A 14866-nucleotide genomic window follows, 5' to 3' on the forward strand; every position below is an offset into this window, starting at 1 on the left:
TTTAATGTTTAAATCACTTTAAAATAATAATAATTATTATTATCATATTATTATTATTTTTATAAAAGAATCAACATTTGGTGGAAGCATGCGAATAATGGGTAATTTTTTTCATGTTTATTTTAGCTATATACTTAGATATCATTCTGTAATGTTTGTATTTTTTCAATGTTTAAATAACTTTAAAATAATAAAAAATAATAACAATTATTATTAATATTTATTTTATTTTTTAATAAAAGAATCAGCAAAATATTCTTTAAAAAAAATGTCAAACGTCACTTCCATGTCACTTCGAAGAAATATTTCATGTAAATAACTTGTATTGCAGTCTATAATCATGCAAATGAACTATACCAAAAATAAAACTTTATTCATCATATTGCACTTTACATTTAATAACGGTTATAAAAATGTGTTACAGCAAATACAAACATAACACAAGATAAACTGTGTGCGCCATGATTATTGAGTTCTGAAAGAAGAAACAATGTTGACATTTTCAGACCACCATCAAAATGTCAGGGATTTTTCCTTTTTTTTTTTTTTGATGATCAATCATATCTGCCACATAATTTAAGAAAAGAGGAAGTACAATGACAACATCAGCCATGGACTTGTGCAAGCATAAAAAACTGTTTCGCACAATTGTAATCCAATGTTTAACAGATATAAATAAATAAAAATCATAACTGTCAAGACACAACCAGCTTCATAATTAAAAACATATTAAGTCTCTTTAGAAATCAAGCATGATGCTTCAACTAAAATAAATATTTTATCATATATGAGAATTTTTGAGTGTCTTAGAGCTGCTTATTGCCTTCAAACACTTAAAACAAGCAAAAAGAAAAAAAGATTCCACTTTTTCTTTTCTTCCTGAGACTTATCCAACCTAAGACCTGAAAGCCTGTGCACTCGACTCTTCAAACAAACTTCAGCATAGATAAACAGACAGTACAAACTGATATTTCAAAGCTAGCATAAACTGTCAAGCTCTTGCGCATCAATTTTGTCATCCATACTACTAGTCAGATGGCCAGATCTTTCTCTGTTGCTCTCAATGAAATCCCCTGCCAAGCTTAGAGTTTTAATACTGAACACTCATGAGGCAGCAGGTAGAACAAAGCTCACAGCAGCAGAACAGTACGGAAAAAGAACAGAAACGGGAAGTCTCCTGTGATTCCTCATAGCACCTCTTCTTTGGAAATGTGGCACTCTTTTCCTTGCTCCTGAGATGGAAAGAAGATGAAATCGTCCTCTCCGCTTCTTTCTTCTTCTGAGAGATGGACGGGGGGAGACTGAGGGTAGGACATGCTACTGCTGTTTAGAGATTCGCCCTGTTCGTGTGCTTTTTGCTCTCCTGCAAAATGATTGAGCAAGCTAACAAAGACTGTCTGGGGGCCGTAGATGTGAAGAGGACCTATATGGGGAAAAAAAAAAAACATTTTATTTTACATCGGTAAGTTTTTTTTCTCATTTACATGTTCTATGTCAAAGAGAAGGATTATCTATGCAAATAATAAATACATATATGGTACGACTATATATATATAGAATATTGTATGGTACGACTATATATATATATATCTATTAGCGATAATACCTCGGTATGAATGGCACGGTACGATATTTATTGAATAATTTACAGGAAAAACAAAACTAATGAAAAGACTCGAAAAAAGTGCCAAAAGTGTTTATTTACCTTAGCACCGAACATATTAATGACATACAAATGAAAAGGTTTCAACATATTAATGACATACAAATTAAAAAGTTTCAAAACAGGAACTTCAATTTTTCAATTTTAATAACAAAAAACTATTAAACCATATAAAAAAATAAAGTTTCAATTTAGTATTGTTGAAAACTCAGTACATTCAACATTTAATCACTCACTCACTTAGATAGAGATGGGTTTTTTACGGAAAATTATCACATAACTATAATCTGATAAAAGCTGGGATCTCTGGCCATGTCCCCTGCAACAGAAATAAAAAACACTCTCATTTGGGACTGAGGTTTCTGGGACAGAGATATATGATTTAGCCAAGGTTGACAGCAGTGGGTAACGTTGTTTATTGTCTTTCCACCACTTGAGAGGACAAGCCAAGAGTGAGATAGAGGTCTCTTTGCGGTACAAGTCAATGTCTGCATCAATCTAACAAGAGTGCTGTGTTCTGCAGTCCCCATGACTGTTTTTAGTCGTATTCCCCGACTTATATTTTACCACAGTCTGGCAGTGCCTGCATACTGTTTTTTTCTTTGTCTGTCACCTTTTCTCCTTTTTCATATATTTTTAGAAAGAAACTGAAATACTTCCACGCATCCAATTTAAAACCCGCTTTAGGTTTGATCATTTCCAGCTCTTTTTCTTCCACGCTACTAGCAACACACTCTATTTCTGCATTACTGGATCTGTAGCGACAACAGACACCAAAGGATGATGGCCACGACTAGGCTGATGGGAATTGTAGTTCCTGCTACATCCCGTTCCCTTCATTCGCCTAAGCAAACTTTTCTCAGAAATATAGTTTTATTGAGTCATCCTCCTACGGTAATATTGAAAAAAATTACTATTGCGGTATGACGGCTTTACAATATTGTTACATCCCTAATATATATATATATATATATATATATATATATATATATATATATATATATATATATATATATATATATATATAAAAACATAAAATAACAGCCGTTAATTTACAAGAATTTACCATAGAATAACAAACATTAAATAACAGAAATTTCCGTAAATGTAATTTTCTGGTAAATTTCTGTGATTTAAACTGCCGTTATTTTATGTTTTTGTATAAAATGTAAACAAATATTTATACTTTTTTTTTTTAAACATAAAAATTTTACAGTATAAATATATACAACAATTCTGTCTGGTTCTTGAATCTGATTGGCTGATAGCCATGCAATATCAGAACTCGTACAGCCTCCTCACACTTCTGTATTACTCCACCCACATACAGTGAGAGCACATCAATAAACTCACTACAGTTTGACAAATATTGCAGCTGTTGGACAAAATAATGTACTTTTGAGGCCTTTTTAAGGCTAGAATGTAGTTTTTTAGATTGCAACTATGCAGTTTATTTAAGGACAATGCCTATTTTAAATATTTATTTATCAGTCTGTACTGAGCAGAGCAAAAATGGCTGGCATTGTCTATCCACAAGATGGTGACAGAGACCACATAATAAGCCCTTAAAGGAGAAAAACTACACATAATTTCTAACTACAGTTAATCAAATCATTACTAAACTGGTAAGTGACATTTTAAGTCGATCTCTCTCTTTTGTATGTTGTAGTGCTGTATTTATACCATAGTAATTGTGGTGTATTGAGTGTGAGATGGGACTCACATATCAGGAATGTATGTATTGTATTTCAGCCACTGTTTTTATAACCCTGAGTTACTTTTTGGTTGGCCATCTGTTTGTTTCTAATGAGTCTCCTGTTTTCATTACCGCAGAATAGTTAATAAGAGCATAATAATAATAATCATATTCATGTCATATTCATAATCATAATAATTATTATTATTATTCATTCATTCATTTTCTTGTCGGCTTAGTCCCTTTATTCATCCGGGGTCGCCACAGCGGAATGAATCAACAACTTATCCAGCAAGTTTTTACGCAGCGGATGCCCTTCCAGCTGCAACCCATCTCTGGGAAACATCCACACACACTCATACACTACGGACAATTTAGCCTACACAATTCACCTGCACCACGTCTTTGGACTGTGGGGGAAACCAGAGCACCCGGAGGAAACCCACAGAAGGCAGAGAGAACATCCACAAAAAACACCAACTGAGCCGAGGTTCGAACCAGAGACCTTATTGCTGTGAGGCGACAGCACTACCTACTGCGCCACTGCCTCACCTATTATTATTATTATTATTATTATTATTATTATTTACATTTATATAGCGCTTTTCTAGACAATCAAAGTGCTCATTGTGTGAATCTACTCATCCACCACCAGTGTGGAGCATCCACCTGGATGACACGACAGCAGCCATATTGCACCAGACCACACACCACAAACCAGCTGATTGTTGGAGAGGTGATGAAGCCAATTATGATATGGAAATGGTCAGGACGCCATCATGGACAAAGGCCATTGGACAAATTTGGCCAGAATGCCAGGGTTAAACCCCTACTCTTTTTTTGAAGGACATTCTAGGATTTTTACCGACCACAGAGAGTCATCTGAAAAATGGTGCTCACTGAGCAGTATAGAGACCCCTTCACCATACTGAGGTGTTAGGACTCACGCAGACCACAGGTTGATTGCCCCTTTTTGCAGAATAGTTTAGTAAAAAGAAAGAAGAAATGCCCACATGCCTTTTTCCTTTTCGCAAGCACAACAGCAATCTGATAGTGTTTATTTTGCTTTGACTTTTTCGGGGTTCATTATTGTTATGTTCTAATAACAACAGAGAAATACTGGAAATGTCTCAAAACTGATGGCATTTCATGCAGTTCGGCCTTATAATCCTAAAATGTGAGCAAAATCAACTGTTTTGTCATCACTTTAGATATAACACTAGAGAATCATTCAAATACTAGCTCTAATGTGACACTTGAGAATTAGTAACGGTTTCTTCTGTGCTGACGTCAGTTGCAGATGTGAATAAATGACGGAAAAAAGTAAATCCTCATACAAAAGGATTTTTAGACTCTCCATGTTTCATTTTCTTTTTTATACAAGATTTTTACAAGATTATGCCTTCAAACCGTTGTATAAATGCAATATCACACTCGTAGCAGTGCGAAATGGCTATATATCGTCACTGGTGGGACACCAAGGCACTCGGTCTGCGGTCTACGCCTCTCACCAGTGTCGATATACATTCACATCGCACTGCTACTCATGTTACAAAGTACTTAAAATTAGATTTTTTAACTTACACACACAAAAGTCTAAAAATTATTATACACGTCTGAAAACATGCCACCCTTGTTTGTCATTTATTTATTTACTTATTTTTTAAATGCTCTAAATGACACATTTTAAATTTGTAAGTCACCAGTAAAACTTTAACAACTACAAATCGAGAGTTTTCATACACTGAAAAGATGGTTTAAAAATGATTCCCAAGATTTACTCATTTTATTTAAGTTAAGTGGTTGCATTTAAACGAAAAAAAATAAGTTGAACATTACTAAATTTATCTTGTTTTAATTCAACACAAATTGTTTGCAACAATTTTGCAGATATCACTTTTTTCAGTATTGTAGGTGTGTGGATTATAAATCAGGCTATTTAACTATTACTACCTTGTCTTTCAGTCATGAGATTCTGCAATGTATACTATTGTCAGATTTATTTATTTGTGTGGGATGTTTTGCTTTGACTACATGGTTTTCCATCAAAAATCAAATATTTTCCTAATATTATACACAGTGAAGCAGTTTTGTTAATAAATGTTTTTATGTACCCACTTCATGCTAGTAAGATGGGTGTTTTCAAAGCTTTTTTTTTTTAAATAAGATGAATAGATCTGAAAAAAGAACATTGTGTCTTTGATTGTTTAATAGCAGAAGAAAATTAAAAAAGGAAACTCCTTGTAATACCTAAATTACCAGCTGGAGGAACAGCTTGCTCTTGGCTCACTGGCTGATGAAAAGGGTCTGTGTTGTGATTGGTTGGTGAGCAGACATCTGACAACATTTCATGGGTATGAGGTTGCTCATCTGGTTGGCTGGGAGGCGTGACCTCACTGTCCACCTGAAGAAGGACTGTAAGTTAGATATTTCAAACAAAAAGGTTAGAAATAAACAACATTACCTCTTACTTACATCTGCTCCCAATGAGCACTGCCTGACAACTGAGGAAGAGATGAAACATTGAGAGGTAAGATAATAGTATCTCCAAAAAGAAATGCGTTTGTAATTATGTGTGGCTGTTACTCACTGTGCTTTAAACATTCCTTCTCTTTCTTACTGCAGAACCGGAGGATCAGCGTGAGGATGATGATGGATAGAATTGAGGAAATGAGTCCAAATAAAGTCCATAACAAGTAATCTTTGTAATCTGTGAAAAAAATACAAGGAAATGAGTTAAGGAAATGAAATCTTTGTGCTGAACTGAAAGAGTCTAAAACCTAAATATAGACAAAACAAGTGTCCATGGATATATACAGTTGAAGTCAGAATTATTAGCGTCCCTTTAAAAAAAATATTTTCTTTTAAAAATATTTTCCAAATGATTTTTAACAGAGCAAGGAGATTTTCACAGTATGTCTGATAATATTTTTATGACATTTTCATAGACATTTTCTTCTGGAGAAAGTATTATTTGTTTAATTTTTGCTAGAATAAAAGCAGTTTTTGTTTTTTTTTTAACAATTTTAAGGTCAAAATTATTACCCAGTTTAAGCCTTATCTTTTCTAGATAGTCTACAGAACAAACCATGGTTATACAAAACTTGTAAAACTTGTAAAAATACATAAAATTTGCCTAATTACCCTAACCTGCCTAAACCTAATTAAGTTAAGCATTTAAATATTATTTTAAGCTTTAGAGAAGTGCCTTAGAAATATCTAGTAAAATATTATTTACTGTCATCATTGTTATTAGAGATGAGTTGTTAAAAGTTTTATGTTTAGAAAATCTTCTCTCCGTTAAACAGAAATTAGGGAAAAATAAACAGAGGGGCTAATAATTCAGAGGGTTATTTTATAATTCTGATTTCAACTACATTCATAAAAGAGAATGCAAAATTAATCTAACCCCAATGCTGCAGGAGCCTTACAACTTTTTTTTTTCTTTTACTTCCGGATCTATCTGTATGTCATCAGGTTTTTAATTAAATGTCTGTGGTTAACACAAGCACAACCAAAGTAAACAGGTTTTTTTTTGGCTTCAATGTGTTGTGAAAAAGGCAAGGCTGTTTACAAGTTGCTAAACAGAACGTGTTACTGTTAAAGGATATCAAAGGATGTACATTTTAAACGTTTTATTTAAAAAAATTAAAAACCTGAAGATAAAAGTGTCTTAATCTTAATATAGTTAATATCTTAATTAATTAATAATAATCTTAATAATTGAATTGCATTAAATATATATCAACATAAAATGTCAATTTGTTTACTAATTACATTTGCACATATGGCATCTGTCTGTCTATCTATCTATCTATCTATCTATCTATCTATCTATCTATCTATCTATCTATCTATCTATCTATCTATCTGTCTGTCTGTCTGTCTGTCTGTCTGTCTGTCTGTCTGTCTGTCTGTCTGTCTGTCTGTCTGTCTGTCTGTCTGTCTGTCTGTCTGTCTGTCTGTCTGTCTGTCTGTCTGTCTGTCACACACAAAGAGTGCAATGCATCTTGACTTAATCAAGCAATAGGTATTTCCAAAATAAAACTGAAAGAACTTTCAGAAGCTTGTAGTGGTAAAGCAACGTGACTTTGGTGTAGTCAGCTAACTTCTCAACCCAACTTCTGCTTTTTACTTCTGTATTTCACTTTCATAACCTTCTCTAAAGTTCATCCAGGAACATGTTCTTGGTGTAAGACAGAGCTTACTTTCCACAGTAATCCAAAACTCAATGGAAAACTATTGGCTTTTTTTAAAAAATTGATTGGAACCAGAGTGGCGTTAACACCATGCCTGCTGCACTCGATTAGTATTCAACACCACCTCCTGCTCCCCCTAGTGGCAGACCCTTAATCCACTTTAAGGAGCAAACACTGCTGCCGGGTTGTCTTAACCCAAATTTAGGAAGAATATGGCAAACCTAATCTTTAACGACTTTATTTAAAAAAGGAATAAAAATAATAACAATACATATGGTTTTCTTCACATTTTACCCATACATTGTGTTTTTTAGAATAAAAAAAAACAAATAAATAAATAATTAAATAAGAATGTACTGTACCTTTCTTACAGGGGGAGAAATTCAAAATGCTAATGAAAATAATAGTGCACACACCTACGTTACTGTGAGAAAACAGCTATGCTCACCCATTGGACTGTTAGTACTGTCTTTGGTTGTGGATGAAGGGACCTTGGAACTTATGTCAGTGGAGGTGTAGGACTGGGGTAATGGTGTGGGGTCTGGGGTGATGTTGGGAACACAGCTTTCACACTGGCCTGTGTATTGGTCTTTTGAGGCACATGTATATCCATGTTGACAGCGACACTCTACATCTGACGTGGTTGTGCACTCCTTGACCTTCTCCATTTTGAATTCTGACACACACACACACAATTTCAAAATTTAGTGCCTTTTTTCAGACTTCCTCTTTCTATTCTTACTTCATATTGTTAAAGAATAATTAAGTGAAATGAGCTACCTACCATGTGTGCATCCCTGAAAGCAGCGGGTGCAACTGTCTTCATTCTCCCTATTATTGAAGAAATCATGGTCGCACTGATGACATTTACAATCATCTTTGTAAAATCCTGAGAAAAAAAAAAGGTAAAGGTCAGCTTATTTAAAACTCACAAGAATAGCCATTTAAGTTTTTAAATACACATTAGTTATTTGAGATTTATCAGGTGTCAGTGTTTCCTAATAAAATGGCCTTTCATCAGACATTTCCAAAAGTGCTTTTCAAAATCAGCATAAGTTTGATTTATTTCATATCATAGAACAAGAATCTGCTCCTGGTCTACAATTTACAGTAATTAAATTCGGAAGACCCACCCTTTACTGACAAAGGACCAGAATTTGCCCCATACATGAGTTCATTTGTCCTATTTTGACTGCTATGCAATCAAAAATAACCCATAAAAAATGGCTTTACGATCAAACAGATCCTCTGATGGCTGTCACTTCAGTGTGATGTTCAGTTTTGTTCATTGCAAACAATTATTTTTCCATCATCCAGTCCATCATCCAGCGGTATAAGAAAACACAATCTGACATAAGTGAAGTCATCTTTCGCAACTGCATTGTTTTTAAATAGAGAAAACATTTTACTAGTAATTTTTATTTTAAATCTTGGACATTAGGCCTACTTTTGAAACAAACAATGACCAGTAAAAAGCACCAAAAGCGGACAATATTAAAACTGATTTGAAAGATATTTTGGTGATTCTTGTTTATCTATGAATCCATGGAACAAAAATTGTGATGCTCTGCATTATTATTGTGTGGTTATGATGACCGTCCAACAAGCTACTCCAGTGAAAAAAAACAAAACAAAAACAAAACAAAAAAAAAAACACTTAAAATGTCACTGCAGTATTTAAATCTCATAATTAAATACAAAATAAGGTGTATAACTTTTAAAAAAATTAAAAATCACCTCTTGCACCAGGCTGGCTACAGGCTTGAGGGTTGAGCACCCCTGGTCTAATATAAGCACAGATGCATTACAGGTTTTTATATGGAGGCCAAGAGAGCTCAAAAGCCCTAATTTTCAGTTTAAACTAGTCAAACGTGTTTAAAACTGTATGTGATAAAGTTAAAGTTTATAAGGTAAAATTGGCATGAAATGAAAGTTAAGATTGTCATTTTTTTCATATCATATGTACATCCAATTAAAAGGTCCTGAAATGAGAAAAATAGAAGATGGTGTTGCTAACAAAATGAAGGAAGTTCAGCGACTGGACAAAAGCAGAAAGGAGACGTGCACTGATGGCTGAAAAAAACTTGTTTTGATGGGGTTGGGAAGTTTATGGTATTTGATTATGAGGGCAAAATTTTTTACAAAATACTGCATGTTATTACAGTTTGATAAACAATATTATGAGATCAGAATTTTAAATAAAAAATGTGAACAAAGTATGAAGAATGACTTATTTTTAAAATACAAATTTATTATCATGCATTATTAACAAAAACAATTAGGAATCTGTTAAAACTTATTAAAAACCATCTAAAACATATTAAAAAATAGGTCTTTTAGAATAGGTAAATAACAAAATGGCCAGCTCATTTCCATAGTCAGAAATTGTAAAATTAAATAATTAAAAACTAAATGTGTCCTAAAGCCTTCTTCTAACGGGTATGTTAACAATTTATGATGGCATACTGTCAAAAATGGGACAAATCAGCTCATATGGGGGCAAATTCTGCACTTTGTCAATGGGTCAGTTAAACCACTCTAACCACCCCCTGGCTACAGGTCTGTTCCTGCAGATTTCAGTTGCAACCGATAGCAAAGACACCTGTCTGTTAGGTCATAATTAATTGGTTCATGTGTGTTTGATCAGGATTGGAGTTGAACTTTGCAGGAAGGTATAGATCCTCAGAAGCAGTGTTGAGCACCCCTGGTCTAATATAAGCACAAATGCATTTAAGGTTTTGCTATGGTGGCCGAGAGAGCTCAAAAGCACTCATTTTCAGTAGTTAAACGTGTTTAAAACTATATATAATGCTGTTTAAAACAAAGTTGGCATGAAACGAAAGTAAGATTGTTCTTTTTTCATATCATATGTACATTCAATTTAGAGATGGTGTTGATGGTGTTGCTAACAAAATGAAGGAAGATTGATGGGCAAAAGCAGAAAGGAGACGTGCTCTGATAGCTTAAAAAAGGCATTTTGATGGGGTCAAGAAGACTATGGTATCTGATAAAAGGTTATGAGAACAAAATTATTGTTTACAAAATAATGAAAAAAAGTACTACTATATAAACAGGGCTGCCAACTCTCATGCATTCCATGTAATGAGTCACACAACTGACAGTATTCTCACGCTCTCACACCACACATTCATTTTCACACATAGAAAAATCATCCCCATGAAATATTTTTTAGTACTTTTTTAATCAATTTAAGTTAATAGATGCACATTTAAATTTCATTCTCATGAAAATAGTATTCATTCATTCATTGTCCTTTGACTTGGTCTCTATTACAGAGCAAAATATTAAACAATATATGGAATTTTTCCTAAATGATCTTGGCATATCACTTGAGTTTCACTACATTGCTTTCCAGTTACGTTAAGAATAGATTTTTTTTGTTTACTTAGAATAGAATAATTGTATTATATAACAACAACAACAACAATATTAATAATAATAATAATAATAATAATAATAATAATAACACTAATAATAATAATAATAATAATAATAATAATAATAGTCTTATTTATAATAATTATATTTTTAAAGTATTTATCAAACTTATATGTTTACAGTTTTTCCATATTATAAATAAATGGGGAGGCGGGGCTTGAGGGCATATGGGCGGGGAATACATTCTCACTCCAAGCTAAGATCAAAAGTTGGCAGCCCTGTATAAATATAAAACTCAGAGCAAATGTCATGGTGACTTTAAGAAAACGCATCCAAATAGAAAAACACTAACAAATAAAATAAAAAAATAATAATTTACTTTAAATATACTTTAAATATCACTTTAAAAAATATCATTTGTACACTGTAGATACAACCAACTATTTCAAATCAATGATATTATATTACTCCATATTTTTTTTACAATATTAATAAAGAGTCATTTATAAAGTTTGTGGGATTGCTATAAAACTGTAAATAAATTGTACAAAAAAAATACATTTACATACATACATTTATTAATAATAATTATATAATTTATTAATAATAATTATATTATTTAATATATACATATATATTTAATATAATATTATATATATATATATATATTTAATATAATATTTTATATATATATATATATATATATATATATATATATATATATATATATATATATATATATATATATATATATATATATATATATATATATATATATATATATATATATATGTGTGTGTGTGTGTGTGTGTGTGTGTGTGTGTGTATAGTCAATATAGTTGAATTATTAGCACTCTGAATTATTAGACCCCCTGTTTATTTTTTGCCCCAATTTCTGTTTAACGGAGAAAAGATTTATTTGGCATATTTCTAAACATGATAGTTTTAATAACTCATTTCTAATAACTGATTTATTTTGTCTTTGGCATGATGACAGTAAATAATATTTTACTAGATATTTTTCAAGACACTTCTATACAGCTTAAAGAGTCATTTAAAGGTTTAACTAGGTTAATTAGGTTAACTAGGCAGGTTAGGGTTATTAGGCAAGTAAAGCCTTGGTTTGTTCTCTAGACTATCTAAAAACAAATGAGCTTAAAGGGTCAAATAATTTAGTCCTTAAAATGACGATTAAAAAATTTAAAACTGCTTTTATTTAAGCCGAAATAAAACGAATAAGACTTTATCCAGAAGAAAAAAACATTATCAGACATACTGTGAAAATTTCCTTGCTTCAAAACATAACTTGGGAAATATGAATAAAGAAATAAGAATTTTTCTTTAAAAAATTTAACGGGGGCTAAAATTCAACTTCAACTGTATATGCTGTATAACGAGCGTAGCTATAAAAGTGGGCAGCTCTTGATTTTCTAAATTTCACAGGTTCAACTTTGAACCACAACATTCTGTTCCATTCCACATTGTATTCAGCTGGTTGGAAAAACACATCTTGTGTGAACGACTGCCACTATTTTTAACACACGTGTAATTGTAGTGCAGATATTTTTAGTTTACTACAATATCTAGTTGTTTAGCAGTCGACCAATGAATATGTTTTCCACATTAACAGAAAATGGCTTGCTTATATTCAACATTAAGGTGGACAGGAGAAAAACATTTGCTTGCATATTTGAATTGCTTGTCTTTTTAAAATAGGCTCTACCACTTTATTATTTTCATCACAAAGCGAATGAAAAATTTCTAAGGTGCACAAAAAAGGTTTTCAAAACATAATTGAATGAAATATAATAGCTGTAATATAATTTTATCTTTCATTTGTCTTAATTTGACTTGCATGCACACACTTTTGCTGACAAATTGATCCACAACACAAGGTGCATATAACTGAATTTGTATTTGACTGTGCACAGAATTCCGCTTAAAGGGCACATGCTGAATCTCTAAAAAACGGATGTGGGTGCTCAGCAGACAGATGCACTCACATATATGTGCGCACACACACACACTTCTGTGCACAAAGTCATACTTGCTGACTGAGGTCTCTTAAGAAGAGAGACGAGAAATAGCATCAAAAACAGGACGTTGCAGAGAAGCTCAAACCGGCAGTAGCATTTTAATGAAGGAAGTGGTTTACTCTTCTGTGTCAGAGCAAACCATTTCCCATCATGAGAGAAAATAAAGAGAGGGAGAAAGAAAAAAAAAGAGCGAACGATAAAGACAAACTTAACAAATAACTATCGATTTCTTAGCCAATTTCCTGACCAGACCACATACGTAATACTGGGAAGTGTTGTGACAGAAAAGTACACTCACGCACACTGCAAAAACAAGGAAATAATTCGAAGAATGTGATACCACATATGATTCTAATAAAAAAGTACCAGCTCAACATGCTTTCTCACCTGCTGGACAACTATCGCTGCAATTGTTTGATGCTTCTCTGCCGTTTCTCACCTTTCCGTTATGCTAAAAACAAATGGAAACACACAAGAAAATCATAAGCTAAAGCCTCTAATATGGACACAATTAATTTTTGAAGTGATTAATTTGAAAAGAAAGAGCTTTTTACAACACAATTTCAAGTTACATGAAGTTAACACAATATAACACATACAGTGGATGTTATCGGAGCATACAAATTTACCATAGGGAGGCCATATATCAGATGACCTGTCAGCATCACCAAGGCTACAGATAACACAGTCGTACGCATCTGTAAATAATAAAATCATACATTCATTCGAACAGCATCACATAGGCCTACTCTAGAAAAGAATCTAACTTTTAAATAAGGAAAAGATAGCTTTTTTTTTTTTTTTTTTAAATAAACATACCATTTTGCATCAGAGGAACTTGGGATAAGTATATTTGTGTCTCTCAAACAAAGACTTGGTTGACTTCTACTTATTTTAGTTCATCGTATAATTCAAATTAGTCAGCATCTTACAACAAGCATATTTAGAATAATGCAGTAAGTGAAACAAAAGAACTGCAATCTCAATGAAAAAGCATCTGTACCTTAACAGTAGTTTAAATCCAAAATCTCCGCTTTCAAACTCAATTTCAGTGTCTTCTGCCAGGCTGTGTTCTTTACTGCTCATCTCATATCATTGTTTCCTCACCTGATGTCTTACTGTCATTCTCCTCCCTCTCTTTCTTATGCTGCCCTTCACCTGCTTTTGGAGAGAGAGAGAGAAAGAGAGAGAGATTATAGCTTTACATTCTATAATAATAATTGATGTGTCATTATTACTGGTTTGAATAAGGCTAAGAAGATGCAAACTGTGAGTCTAATTGGAGCAGTTTTGAAATGTTTCATAAAAATATACATAGATGAACTCATGTTTGTGTGAAGCTGCAAATAAAATACACTTCTTCTATTTAAAATGAGCAATGAGCAATTTGTCTGTGTACAATTGAAATTCTCTTTATTGCAATTGATTATTGATTTTGAACATATTTCTAGGAGATTTGTCTGACTCTCTTGCAATTTTCATACAAGAATAGATTTGTGATTATTGATTCTGAACATATTTTTAGGTCATAAAGCAACAAACAACAAGTAAATTTTTGTGAAATACCCACTTACTCATTGTAGAAACCTGGAGTGTTCTCCCCATACATACAGTGCTCAGCATAATTTTTGAAAATTAATATTATTGTCCATTTCCCAGTGAATATAAACAGTGTATTTTGGTGCATTAAAATGAAACAGGTTTATCAAACAAATATATTGATTAAAATAATATTTTAGTCATCAAACATGTTTAAAAATTTTGACAAAATATTGCAAAAAATAAAAAATTACAACCTACCAATAATTAACTTTTTCACTTTTTTGCTTCTCTCAATTTTTCCTCTTTTTAAAATTTGTATTTAATATTTTTC

The 14866-nt window shown here is 32.4% G+C and overlaps 2 protein-coding genes across 4 annotated transcripts in view; both read right to left on the reverse strand.

Annotated features, from left to right (window-relative positions):
- Positions 1–352: 352 nt before the first annotated feature.
- On the reverse strand, positions 353–14123 carry si:dkey-260g12.1. Of its 2 annotated transcripts, none has more exons than XM_073925994.1 (9): positions 13997–14123; positions 13623–13691; positions 13381–13444; positions 8343–8447; positions 8136–8234; positions 5950–6069; positions 5835–5863; positions 5610–5763; positions 353–1423 (listed from the first exon to the last, which is right to left on the reverse strand). In XM_073925994.1, exons 2-9 carry the CDS (start codon positions 13689–13691, stop codon positions 1188–1190), a joined length of 876 nt encoding a protein of 291 aa, XP_073782095.1. In that variant the 5' UTR covers positions 13997–14123; the 3' UTR covers positions 353–1187. The 2 variants fall into 2 exon arrangements, with proteins under 2 accessions (XP_073782095.1, XP_002664887.3); XM_002664841.8 differs by having other exon boundaries at positions 8007–8234; positions 13997–14120.
- The window catches only part of iffo1b (intermediate filament family orphan 1b), a 49757-nt gene continuing 48887 nt past the window's right edge, over positions 13997–14866 (reverse strand). The window contains exon 9 of one of the 2 annotated variants that reach the window (XM_009292206.5): positions 13997–14154. In XM_009292206.5, coding sequence (XP_009290481.2) covers positions 14148–14154 — 7 coding nt within the window. In that variant the 3' untranslated portion in view covers positions 13997–14147. The remainder of the gene's footprint in view (positions 14155–14866) is intronic. The other variant, XM_073925982.1, reaches the window with a different exon arrangement.

This window comes from Danio rerio, chromosome 16, assembly GCF_049306965.1.
Source record: "Danio rerio strain Tuebingen ecotype United States chromosome 16, GRCz12tu, whole genome shotgun sequence".
Lineage (NCBI taxonomy): Eukaryota > Metazoa > Chordata > Actinopteri > Cypriniformes > Danionidae > Danio > Danio rerio.